At 51.2% G+C, this 12,743-nt stretch overlaps 1 protein-coding gene across 1 annotated transcript in view; it reads left to right on the top strand.

Moving 5' to 3' along the window:
- BCORL1 (BCL6 corepressor like 1) overlaps nucleotides 1-12,268 on the top strand; it is a 90,005-nt gene extending 77,737 nt beyond the window's left edge. The window contains exons 12-14 of the mRNA XM_049766721.1: nucleotides 5,953-6,030; nucleotides 7,400-7,562; nucleotides 11,597-12,268. Of these exons, the coding sequence (XP_049622678.1) occupies nucleotides 5,953-6,030; nucleotides 7,400-7,562; nucleotides 11,597-11,870 (515 nt within the window). The 3' untranslated portion in view covers nucleotides 11,871-12,268. The remainder of the gene's footprint in view (nucleotides 1-5,952; nucleotides 6,031-7,399; nucleotides 7,563-11,596) is intronic.
- Nucleotides 12,269-12,743: the final 475 nt, after the last annotated feature.

Here is a 12,743-nt window from a genome sequence, read left to right as displayed (position 1 = left end):
TGGCACTTTATCATTTTGGAAAGGACACGCTGCTAATTCACCAGGGTTGCAAACATGAATTTACTTAGCGTGGACTGGCTTAAAGCAGGGCCCACTTCTGAGATGATGGATATAGCAGTCCTCCCTCTCTCTCCTTCCTCCCTCCCTCCCTCCCTCCCTTTCTCCCTTCCTTCCTCCTTTCCTTCCTCCCTTCCTCCCTCCCTCCTTTCCTTCCTCCCTTCCTCCCTTCCTCCCTCACTCCCTCCCTTCCTCCCTCCCTCCTTTCCTTCCTCCCTTCCTCCCTCCCTCCTTTCCTTCCTCCCTTCCTCCCTTCCTCCTTCCCTTCCTCCCTCCCTCCTTCCTTCCTTCCTTCCCTCCTTCCTTCCTTCCTTCCTTCCCTCTTTCCTTCCTTCCTTCCTTCCTTCCTTCCTTCCTTCCTTCCTTCCTTCCTTCCTTCCTTCCTTCCTTCCTTCCTTCCTTCCTTCCTTCCTTCCTTCCTTCCTTCCTCCCTCCCTCCCTCCCTACCCCTCTCCCTTCTCTTCCATCTTTTTTCCTTCCTTACCTTCTTCCTCCTCCTCTCCTTCTCTTTTCCTGACTTCCTTTCTTCCTTTTTCCCTCTCTCCCTCCCTATCCATGCATTTTTAATGCCTGTTACTTCAGGTTCATTGCTGGCTGTTAGGAGCCACACAGGGATGGAGGGCGTGGCCCAGGGCACCAACGCCCACCCCCGCCCTCCCAGAGGCCTTTGGAAGTCTCTTACTTAGACTAAATTACAGGCAGGCATGTGACCGATGGACCTTTTGGCCCTTTGAAGAAAGGAGCAATCTCCCTGCCTGCCAGCCAAACCCGGGAAACAGACTCCATCTTCCTCTTCTTTGGGGAAGAAGGCGCGGCAGTCAGGCGAGGTTGGTGGGGAGTCGCCTCAGTCGCTTGGGGCTGCTAGAGGAAGTTTCAGCTGCTTTTCCTTCCACTGATGAAAGGCCAAGCAGTTTCTCACTTGAGGTCACTGAATCATCGCTTTCTGTTTTTTTTTTTGTTTTTTTTTGTTTTTTTTTTTTGACGGAGACCCCAGGTTGAAGAAGGCTTGTTTTTGTTTTTCTCTTTTTTCATGTCCCTCAGCCGGTGGCTTGGTTGGGGGAGAGGGAGTGTGGTAGATTAGGACTCCCAGGAATAGAGGAGCTGAATGGCAAGGTGACCATTCACATAGAGTACTTGTTTGTTTGTTTGTTTATTTTTGGATCACACCTGGTGGTGCTCACAGGCTACTCCTGGCTCTGCACTCAGAAATTGCCCCTTGGCAGGTTCGGGGGACCATATGGGATGCCGGGAATCAAACCAGGGTTGGCCCTGTGTAAGGCAAACGCCCTACCGCTGTGCTATTGCTCTGGCCCCAGAATATTTTTTTTGGTTTTGGGGTCACACCCGGCAGGGCTCAGGGGTTACTCCTAGCTGTCTGCTCAGAAATAGCTCCCGGCAGGCACGGGGGACCATATGGGACACCGGGATTCGAACCAACCAGCTTTGGTCCTGGATCGGCTTGCAAGGCAAATGCCGCTGTGCTATCTCTCCGGGCCCAGGCCCCAGAATATTTTTTAAAAGGTCTTTAACAAAGTTTACTTCATGTACAATGCAAAACTCATATTTGGCAGAAAATTCATGTAAGTTAAAAATACAAGTAGCTTAATAAAACATATTTTTAATGATTGAAATTCATCTAAAACCCATTTAAAAGTAAGCAACTTGGGGATGGGAAATACTTCAGCATTTAGGATGCATGCCTAGGAAGCATCCAATGCAACTTGGGGTGGGAGATACTTCAGCATTTAGGACGCATGCCTAGGAAGCATCCAACCCAGGTTCGATTCCTGCTCCCCCTCATCCTCCAAGCATCACCTCTAGGAGCACATCTGGGGTGGCTCTTGGGGTCCCCACATTGCTGGGTCCCAGCAGCAGGACATTGCTAGGCCCTAGCTTTCAACTGTTTGACCTAGTTGGCTGAATATTGCCCACATTGCCCTCTGGGGACTCCTCACTTGTTGGGAGGCCCTTGGCCCCAGAATAATAGAAATAAAATTGGTCAATTCTGATATTTAGTGCATTTGCAAGGTTGCACAACGGCTGCTTTTATCTGAGTTTTAAAAAATACCCCTTCAGGGACCGGAGAGATAGCACAGCTATAGGGCAGTTGCCTTGCATGCAAAAGGATGGTGGTTCGGCATCCCATATGGCCCCTGAGCGCTGCCAGGTGTGACCCAAAAACCAAAAAAAAAAAAAAAAAACCAAAAAAAACTCCCCTCCAGAAGCCCGAACAATAGTACAGTAGTACAGTGAGTAGTGCCTTTGCCTTGTACGTGGCCAACCCAAGTTTGATCCCCGACATCTCATATGGTCTTCCCAGACCTGCCAGCCAGGAGTGAGCCCTGAGCACAGAGCCCTGAGCACTGCCCCATGTAGTCCCCAAACAAATGGACAAACAAAAACCCATTTTCACTCACAAATGAAACAATTGTTCCTGTTCCCACCTTCTTTCCCTGGCTTCATACAGCCACCAATCTGCCTCTGTCTCTAGCCCTGCCCGCTCTGGCATTTCCTACAACAGAGTCATTCTGTGTTTTCATGCTTGCACATAACTCCTTGTTTTCAGGAACCAACATATCTTGGGTCAGAGCAATAATACAGTGCAGCAGATGCTTGTCTTGTACATTGTCAATCTAGGTTCAATCCCCGTATTCCCACCAGGAGATTTCCTGAGTGCAGAATTAGAAATAACTCCTCCCCACCAAAAAAAAGCCCATACTGTGTCTTGTTTATTTATATTGCTCTTGAGGCCACATCCAACAGTGCTCAGAAATTATTCTGATCCTATGGCCAGAGCAATAGCACAGTGGGTAAGCCTTGCACACAGCTGACCTGGGTTTGATTCCCGGCATCCCATGTGGTCCCCAAGCCTGCCAGGAGTAACCCTGAGTGCCACTGGGTGTCTACAACAACAAAAAAAAGAAAAATTATTCTGATTGAACCTAGGTTGTCCAAATGCAAGGTTAATGCCTTACCTGCTATATTATATCTCTGGCCCTGCATCTTTTTTTTTTACCATGATTATTGTGGGTGTCCTTCCAAGCAGTATTCAGGAAACCCTGGGGGCCTTTCCTTCTGATTCTTGACCAGTCAGGATGAAGTGCTCAGGAGCCTCCAAGACTGCCCCCAATGATGGATGCTCCGGGGATCATGCAGTGCTGGGGATCGAACCAGACTCAGCATCATGCAAGACCTGGTCCTTAGCCCCAGCCCTGTTTCCCCAACTTTTTTGCCTTTGGCAAGAAAAAACAGATTTCCCCCTGATAATCCAACCCTGGAGTGCTCCTACAAAACCTGTGAAGCAGAAATGGAGAGGAACCAGTAAGCATGAAACAAGTAATACCTGCGCCCTAAAGTAACACTCAGCACCAAAGCAGGAGGGATGTGATAAATTGCAGTTGTGTGGTTCAGGGCCTGCAAAGCTGCCTCCTTGATGGCTCCTGCTAAGTGACCTGGGGCCGCCTCTGACTTTAGATAGGAGGAATCCCCCTTCATATCTCCTTTCCTTATTAAAAACCACTAGTCATGTCTTGATAACTTCAGGGGACTGGGTTCCAGGATACCCCCCCCAAAGGTATACCAAAATCCAAGAATCCTCCAGTTCTGTACATCAAATGCTGTGCAAGGGACTTGGACATGCTCGTCCTTCTTTTCACAAAGTACTGCAGTATTTTCTCGACTGGCAGCACTGGTGCTGACTCTGGCTCAGTACTGGGGATATGCAGCCAGTGATAGGAGGAGGACTGTCTGGTGCTGCAGATGACCTCAGAGCTCCAAGAGGCTGGAGCATTAGTCCAGTGGTACGGTGCTGGCCTTCAATGCCGCTAACCTGGATTTGATCCCTGGCACCACTTGTAGTTCCTCAAGCCATTCCAGGTGTGACTCATGAGCACAGAGTCAGAGTATCCACCGATATGGCCCCAAAACAAAACAAAAAAACAGAAACAGGACTACCGTGTGCAAAGCATGCACTCCAATCCTATGTGTCGCTCAATGGTCCCTTCCACATACTTTTTTGTCTTATAGGCCACAGCAGATAATGCTCTGGGGTTACTCCTGGCTCTGCTCTCCAGAATCACTCCTAGCTCTGTCCAGTGTGCTATATGGGATATCAGGAATCGAACCCGAGTTGGCTATGTGCAAGGCAGACAACCTTACATGCTGTCCTTACATGCTGTGCTTGCTACTCTCTGTCCCTCCCTTCCATATCTCCTCGGAATCAGCCCTTTTCTGTTTCTGTTTTTGTTTTGTTTCGGGGCCACATCCAGTGTTGCTCAATGGTTATTACTCCTGACTCTGCACTCAGGAATTATTCCTGGTGGGTTGGGGGGGGACCATGTGGGATGCCAAAGATCGAACCCGAGTCAGCTGCATACAGGGTAAAATGCAGTACCTGTCTTTCGCTCTGGTCCCAAATTAGTCGTTACCAACCTTCTTTACTCTCGAAGTCCGACACCACTCTGCACATCTCAGGTTAGAAACTATCAGTTGTAAGTCTTTCCTAGATAACCCATAATGCCTCATACAGTGCTGTGCTGTGTGTTTGGAGGGAATACCCCACCCCCTAGGGGAATGTGGGAGGACAGACAACCTGTGCATGTTCAATGCAGACTCAGCCATTGGGGACTTCAGTCTGTGGCACTTGTCTTCACTCCATAGTTGGTTAGATTCTTACTGCTGTAACTGAGGAAGCAGGGAGATCTGGACTGGTCACACCACTGTTTGGTTTTGGTTTGCAGCAAGGATCCTCATGTTGCCGTCACTCTTTGGACTCTCTTCTGTCCTATTGCCCAAGTGTCCCTTGAGGGCTGGTGGCAGCTACATGAAGCTGCATCCATTTGGCCTGCTGTACTACAGGGTATTTGGCACCTGTGGGGCTGTACTGGTGACTCAGTTGATTCTTCATTAAAACTTTCAGGCTTTAGGAGAACGTGAGCTGTGGTTAGGGTACTCATCTTGTATGTAGCAGACCCAGATTTGATCTCCGACATCCCATATGGTCCCCCAACTCCTGCTGGAGTGATTCCTGAGTGTAGAGCCAGTAGTAAGCCCTGAGCACTGCTAGGTGTGGCTCAAACACCAAGCAAATGGACAATAACAGCAAAAAAAACCCTGCTGACTGTCCATGTGGGGTGGATCGATACAAAAGCTAGCTGAGGGATGGGAGGAAAGGCCCAGGGGGCACTTGCTGTGTGGCCAACCCCCATCTATGCAACCCCCCCACACCAGTTCAGAGCTTGCGCACCCCTGAGTGTGGCCCCAATTACCCAAGTTGGTAATAAACAAAGCTAGGGTCTCAGATTTGTATGCTTAAAGGACTGGTCATGTAAGAAGGCCGAGCACGCTGGGGGGCTGGGGGGTTATTCAGTTGGGGAAACACACATGTCTTTCTTCTCCAGTCCACTGTTGACATGTAGGAATGTGAACATGGAGTCGGCAGATCCAACTTTGTCAAGAGAAGTCGAAAATCCAGACTCTTTGCTCTTTTTATTGTAGGGGAACCATTTGGTTCAACACCAGTCAATGCTCAGGTTATTCCTGGCTCTGCATGCAGGAATTACTTAAGTGCTCTGGGAACTATATGGGATGCCAGGGGTCGAACCCAGGTCAGCTACAGGCAAGACACCTGACTCACTGTGCTATCATCTCTCCAACCCTGTAATTAAATTGTAGACCTTAACTTAATATGCAGAAACTTAAAATACTGGATCAGACCAAGTACAGGTGAGAAAGTGGGCTCGGTTTGGCTCCTGACAGCTGACTAGCAGTGCAGCAAGTGGCATCTATTGGGCCACTTCCATCATGGGCCACTTCTCAATCTACCTCCCCTGCTCTTGCCTCTTGCTTCCTTCCCAACCCGCTCCCTTGTCTCATAATTCTCTCTTACATCCTCAGATCACCTCTCAGATCTTCAGGGCCGGACAGAGGGTGATCCTGGTGTATCCTGGGACTTTTACAGCAGCTCCGTATTAGGTAAGCTCAAAATGGATTGTTTCTACCTCTGCCCATGGCTCAGAGAGGGAGGATTTATTTGGTTTCGGGTTTCACTAATTTTTCACAGTGCTGATCTTGTGGACAGCACTTTCACCTGTTGGCAGCCTATAGACTTTCAAATAATTTTTTGAAGGGGAGGGGTATTGGGAGGGCCGCATCTTGCAGTGCTCAGGGGCAACCTCTGATAATGCTCAAAAGTGGGGTTGGCCATTTGCATAGCAAGTGCCTCCACCCCTGTCTGCTCTTGATGGCCCTTTGAGAGACTCTTTTTTTTTTCCTTTGGTTTTTGGGCCACATCTGGCGGTACCCAGGGGTTACTTCAGGCTCTGAGCCCAAAAGTCGCTCCTGGCAGACTCAGGACCAGATGGGATGCCAGGAATCAAACCCGGCTCCATCCCAGGTCGGCCTTATGCAAGGTAAACACCCTACCACTGTGTTATCATTCCGGCTTGAGAGACTTTTTGCCTTAATCCGAGCTCATCGTGTCCCCAGACTCAAACTCATTGGCCGAAACCAGAAGATACCTCCAAATCCGACAGCGCCATCTCTTGTGATCACTCTTTCTCCCCTTTATCTGTTTCAGAGCAGGATTGTGGCCCTGTATCTCCACACCAGTGAATGCTGGTACAGAGCCACAGACCAGGCCTTGCACACAACCGACTCCATTCTATTCCCAGCAACCCCATATGGTTCACTGACTTATTTCCAGGTGTCGCCCACCCTTCCCCAAAGAAAATTAATGAAATGATTCACTTGTTTTCTTCCAAGTCAGCTAGAAGTTCACCTCTGGTGGATTTCATACTCAGGAGGGGGACTTCCCTTCTTCTGACAGCTGTCACTCTCCCTCTCCCTGCCCCCACTTATCCAGGGCTAGCAGATAACATGTACCCACTGGGCAAGGGCTGCATCCAGACGGAGGGGCCCACACCAACCTGTGAGCAATTTGGGGCTGGGGAACACTGGGATGAACCAGTGAAACTCCTTTGGGGTTCCTGGGGAGTCAGAGAGGGCATTTGGGACAGTTTAGGGGAGACATTTCCCCTCTGGTCTTTCAGACCTGTTCCGCCCCACCCTCCCCTTGCCCTGCCCTGTGCCTGTCAAAAAGCATAGGACTCTAAAGCGTCTCTGGCCACACCACTAAACGGTCATTGCCCAAGACTGACCTTTCCCAGCCTGTCCCTAGAAGGTGACCCTTAGGCCACCAGCTCAGCCCCTGGGCCTGTGGTTGTTCCCTTCCATTTCCCACTTCTTGGCCTTATTCTCTGGTTTCTGCACATTTCTGGTTTTGGTTTCTTCTGCTCTGCTACATGTCACCCCATCCTAATTCCCCCGTGTGCTCTCCTGCCAGAGGGAAAAGAGGGGTTCGCCTGTGACCTCCTCCAGAATCCCCCTGAGAACTCGGACCTAGAAGGGGATAACGGGGAAGACCCTGACTCTGACAATTTCATGTTCGAGCTCTCTGACAAGCCGCTTCTCCCTTGCTACAACCTCCAAGTGTCAGTGTCCCGGGGGTAAGTGTTGGCAACATCTTGGGAGGGAGCGCCCAGAGCCTGGCAACCCTTGGCCTGCCTCCCCACGGGGGGTGGGGCTCTGGGGAAGGCTGCTGATGAGGAGAAAGAGCACTGTGGCTGAGGGCCCCCTGCAGGACCCAGTGCAGCTTTAACCACTGGCTGAGGAGAAGCTGTTAGTGCCATGTCTGCTGACTGGTTGTATTTTCTGAACCCCAAGTCCAGATTCCTATTCTGTGGGATACACTTCCTGAGTGGTGTAAGATAATTAGTGTAAGGGGCCAGAGCAGTGGTGCAAGTGGCAAGGCATCTGCCTTGCCCACGCCAGCCTAGGATGGACCTCAGTTGAATACCCCAAGCCAGGAACAATTTCTGAGTGCATAACCAGGAGTAACTCCTGAGTGTCACCGGGTGTGGCCCAAAAACCAGAAAAAAAAAAGAATCAGTGTAAGATAGGCCAATAGTGGGATGTGTGTGCTTTCTAAGGACAATCAGACAGAATATTTGAAACGGAGCTTCTTGGAGAAGCCAGGACACATGGTTGCCATAACTGTGGGCCATCAGGGTCTTGAAGTAATCCGAAGCCTGGTTCCTCAGAGCCTCACTGTTGGCCAAATGATGGCAGCGTTGCTCTTTGATCAGATTACTGTGGATATTATAATGGGATCACTCATTTGCAGAGACCAGAACGTACTTGACACTTAACTTAGCCTGAACCTAGTCAAATCTTTACCAGGGAGGGGGCTACTTAGGAAGAAGTTGGGCAGCCTGCAAGATTGGGAGTGTGGGGGTTTCTTGTGAGGTATAAGCTGAAGGGAAAAGCAACATACTGAGAGAGAGAGCTGGGGGGGTCGTTGTCTTTTATTTATTTTGGTCTCCAGACCACACATGGCCGAGCTTTGTATTTAGTTACCTGTGGCTCTGTGCTCCGGCATCAGCTGTGCTCTCGGTCCCTTATATGGTGCCAGGATTGAACTTGCACAGGCTTTGTACACGGGAACGGCCTACCCTGCTCCCATACTATCTCTTTACCTCATGATCCATTCCTTTTTCTGGGCATCCTTACTTTCCCACAACCAATTTTTATTTTATTTTATTTGCTTTTTGGGCCACACCTTGCGGTGCTCAGGAATTACTCCTGACAGGGTTCAGGGGGGCACCATATGGCATACTGGGGATCAAACCCAGACTGGCCATGTGCAAGGCAAACACTCTACTTGCTGTACTATCTCTCCAGCCTCCACACCCCATCTTAAAGAGACTTTTTCCTTGACTTAAAAAAAGTCCATCCTAAAGATTTATGAGAGCAAGTGCAGCACAGAGCACATGAGGACTTGAGATTTACTTGAGAAGATTCACAGCAGGACCCCCTTTCTGAGCACCCTACAACCCCACACCACTGGCCAGATAAGAGTAAAAATAGCCCTTAGGATGACACTAGCAGAGATCTAGTTTCAGGGGCTTCAGGGTCCTTATTCTTCTGGGCAGAAGCTGATCCCGAGGGCAGGCAGGGCCGTGGGGGGATATAGTATTGCATGCTTAATTAATTCCTCCCCATTCACCATCTCCTTCTGGAAATAGGATCTTGAGTCCCAGGCAGTTAAAGACCCAGCACTGTGTGTGCTCCCAGAGGAGGACTGCTGGGCACCCCCCAGGCCATGTGCCACTTCCCTAGTGGGGGTGGGTGGCAGGTTGGCCACTGAATGCCCCATCCTGGCCACACTGCCCTTCCCAACGTGTCCTCCTGGCACCGCCCCTCAGTGGCTGTCCTTATTTCCAGATGTGCAGATGTCTGTGCTTCAGGAGGTTGCAAGGGTGTGGCCGGAGGACTCAGGCAGGAGCCACAAAACTCCTACTGAATAAGCCAGGCCAGCTCAGACCCCAAGCCACAGTGCTAATCTTGGTCAGTTCTTGGAAAGCAGTGCCCCAAGCCTGTGGCTCCTCTTTTCTCTGACCCTGCAGCTCACTAGCCCCTGAGTGGCTTCATGACCACATGTACCATCTTCTTAAAGAAACCTGGCATGGGGGAGCACGAGAAGGGTGGGTCTGGTTGCAAGTTGCAGGGGTGGCATAGGACATCTAGTGCCATATGTGGGCCTTCAGTGTTGCATTGGCTTAAACTCTCAGAGGCAGCCCCAGTGCTCTTGACCTCTGTAGCCCAGGGGAGCAGCACACAAGTAGACCCCCAAGAGCAGACAGAATGTTTTGTGGGCCAGAGAATAATACAGCAGGCACTCTTGCCTTGTACGTGGCCAACATTAACTCAATCTCCAGCACCCAGAATGGTTGGTATCTTGAGAACCTCCAGGAGGAATTTTTGAGTGCAGAGCCCCAGAGTAACACCTGAGCACTGCTGGGTGAGACCCTGAAACTAAAAACAAAAGAAAAGCTCCCAGTGCAATTCAATCCTGTCCCCCTGGCACTGAGAGAACTATACTTTATTTCCCATGTTAGAAGAAACCCGACTGGGGTTTGATCCCTGGTACCCCCTATGGTCCTTTGAGCAATGCCAGTAATGATTTCTGGGCAAAGAGACTGGACTGAACACTATCAGGTGGGGCTTGAAAAAAAACCAAAATCACAATAAAAATAAAGGGGGTGAGAGCTAGGTGCCCCGATACATGAAAGAAGGAAGGATTGAGCAACCAAATGAGGTCACATGTTTGGGGTGATATAGTGTTGGAGATGGAGTTGAGGGGCACAATGTGTGCAGAGGATTCCTAAAGTAGGGGATCTTGTGGGGTGGGGATGTTAGGGATGGGGGAAAGGAGGTTGAAGAGGCTTGAGGGCTACCCATAGTAGCAAGAGGGGCTTGGGTACAATCCTGCTTCAGGAACTTGGGAACGGGAGGTAGTGGGGCTCCATAGAATGCTCTGGAAAAAAAAAAAAAGAAAAAAAAAAGGGGGCCAGGAAGGTGGCGCTAGAGGTAAGGTGTCTGCCTTACAAGCGCTAGCCAAGGAACGGACCGTGGTTCGATCCCCCGGCGTCCCATATGGTCCCCCCAAGCCAGGGGCGATTTCTGAGCACATAGCCAGAAATAACCCCTGAGCGTCAAACGGGTGTGGCCCAAAAACCAAAAAAAAAAAAAAAGAATGCTCTGGAACTAAGAGTCTGGATCAGATGTAGTGTTTAGAAAACAGTGCCCAGAGCCGATGAGGGCAGGCAGGCCAGGCAGAGTACCAGAGAGCGGCTCTTGGCAGAGATGCCATAATCAGTCTGAACCAAAGGAGAGCACAGTGGTAGCATGGGGCAGTGAGCAGGGAGATCGGCACAGAGGGGCCACCACCACGCAAGGCAGCTTTTGGCCATGCCCTGTCGGCAGCTGCCCTCCCAGCTGTCCCCAGGTTTGCAGCCCCATCCGTGGGTGCTGAGCGGTCTGACAGGCTGTAACGTGAGCTCGGGGCCTGCCTAAGAGCCCTGGTGCACAGCGGGAGAAACCACTCGCCTAATGCATTCCAGAGCCTAGAAAAAATGCCTTTTGAATTCCCCGCATCTCAGGCCTTTCTCCCCGGCTGCCCCCTCTGCTGGGGAAGTGCCCAGGAGCTGGGGCCCCAGAGTGAGAACTGCAGAGGCAAACTGGCAGGGCTTGGCAGGGGGTTTGGCAGGGGGAGGCCTGCTCCCAGCAGATGGTGAGTTCCAGGTCAAGGGGTGCCTGCTGAACCCTGGGGGATTTTCTGCTAAGAGCTTCCAATTCTGGGAAGCCCATTTTCCTCCTGCTTCCACTTTTGGGGGGAGAGGCCTAGGATGGGTTGGCCATGGAGCTGCAAAGGATGAAGGGGGAGCAGTGCTTTTACCAGCTGCACCATGTGGGCCTTCCGCACACTGAATGTGGATTGATCCCCGGCACTGCATAGGTTCCCCCAAACCCCCTAAATCTCCCCACACCAAAAATAGACATTGAGAGGGTCATGGTGTGAAAAGCCAAGCCCTCCACTGTGGGTCGAGAGAAGTTGCCCCTTCAGGCCGCCCTGGTGATTTGGGGGGGGTCACAGTGGCTCCTGCATCCCTAATGCCTGCCTCTTTCTCGCCCTCGCCAGACCTTGCAACTGGTTTATCTTTGCCGATGTCCTGAAGAGATTGAAGCTCTCCTCCAGGATCTTCCAGGCTAGATTCCCGCACTTTGAAATCACCACCATGCCCAAGTCCGAATTCTGCCGGCAGGTGTCGGCCAGTCAGCTGCTGACACCTGAAGAGTGGCCCTGGGTGCAGGATGACATTGCCACCTGCTCCGAGGCTGTGGAGCTGGTGCTCTATGAGCCGGGCCTGCTGCGGCTGCTGGGGTCTGAGGTGGAGTTCCATTCTGCCAGCTGACGGAACCCAGCTCCTGTCTCCCCTCAGCACCGAGCACCAGACCACAGACTGAGGCAATAATTCGGACCAACAAGAAGCCGCCTTATCAATGCCAGCATTAGCTAATGACTGGATTCTTGGGGGGAGGGGGGTTTCCAGTCGGTTTTCATATCCCCTTTATTGTTCTGGTTGTTGTGGTTGGTGATGGAGGTGGGGCCTGGGGGTTGGCCCCTTTCTGTTCCCCCGTGTTCTTCTGTCTTCCATAGTATTTATTTTATTAGTATTTAATTTGTATTGTTTCATTGGTTTCTGAGAAGTCTGTATCACTGTGACAATTTGAGACAACCTGTTGTATGGTGGGGTTCTCGCCCCCTCCTTTCTTCTTTCTTGATGCACCCTGGAGTTTGCTCCACCTGCACCCCCAAAGCAGCTCCTGGTTTTTTTTCCCCTTCTGTTGGGAAATGGGTGGGAAAGATGGGTGGGGCCCAATTTAGGACTTGTAAAACTGGCCCAGGGATGGGGGATGGGGGAATCCTCAGGCTTTGGTGCTTGTCCACCCCCAGTTCCCCTGCCTCCCATATTCCCCTGTCCCCCTCCAGTGAAGCAGCCTCTCTAGATGGAGAGTAGTGTGGGACATGCAGGGAAGGGTGGCCAGATGATCCAAGGCTGGGCCTGCACACAATTGTCCCCCCACAAGCCCCCCCCCGTCCGTGCACAGGACGGCTTTGTGCCTGCATCACCCCCACCCCGTTCCTGGATACCCTGCCACCCCTGTTCTGGCCTCATCTGTTCTGGAGACTGACCTGTCGACTTAGCAGCCTTTGCACCCCCTTCAGGCTCCCAGCACCCCTTCCCATTCTCTCTGCCTTCCTTTTGCCCCCCCCCCCCATGGAC

Source organism: Suncus etruscus, chromosome X (genome assembly GCF_024139225.1).
Source record: "Suncus etruscus isolate mSunEtr1 chromosome X, mSunEtr1.pri.cur, whole genome shotgun sequence".
NCBI classification, from domain to species: domain Eukaryota; kingdom Metazoa; phylum Chordata; class Mammalia; order Eulipotyphla; family Soricidae; genus Suncus; species Suncus etruscus.
The sequence above is the reverse complement of the archived record's forward strand: the minus strand, read 5'-3'. Positions and strand labels throughout refer to the sequence as shown.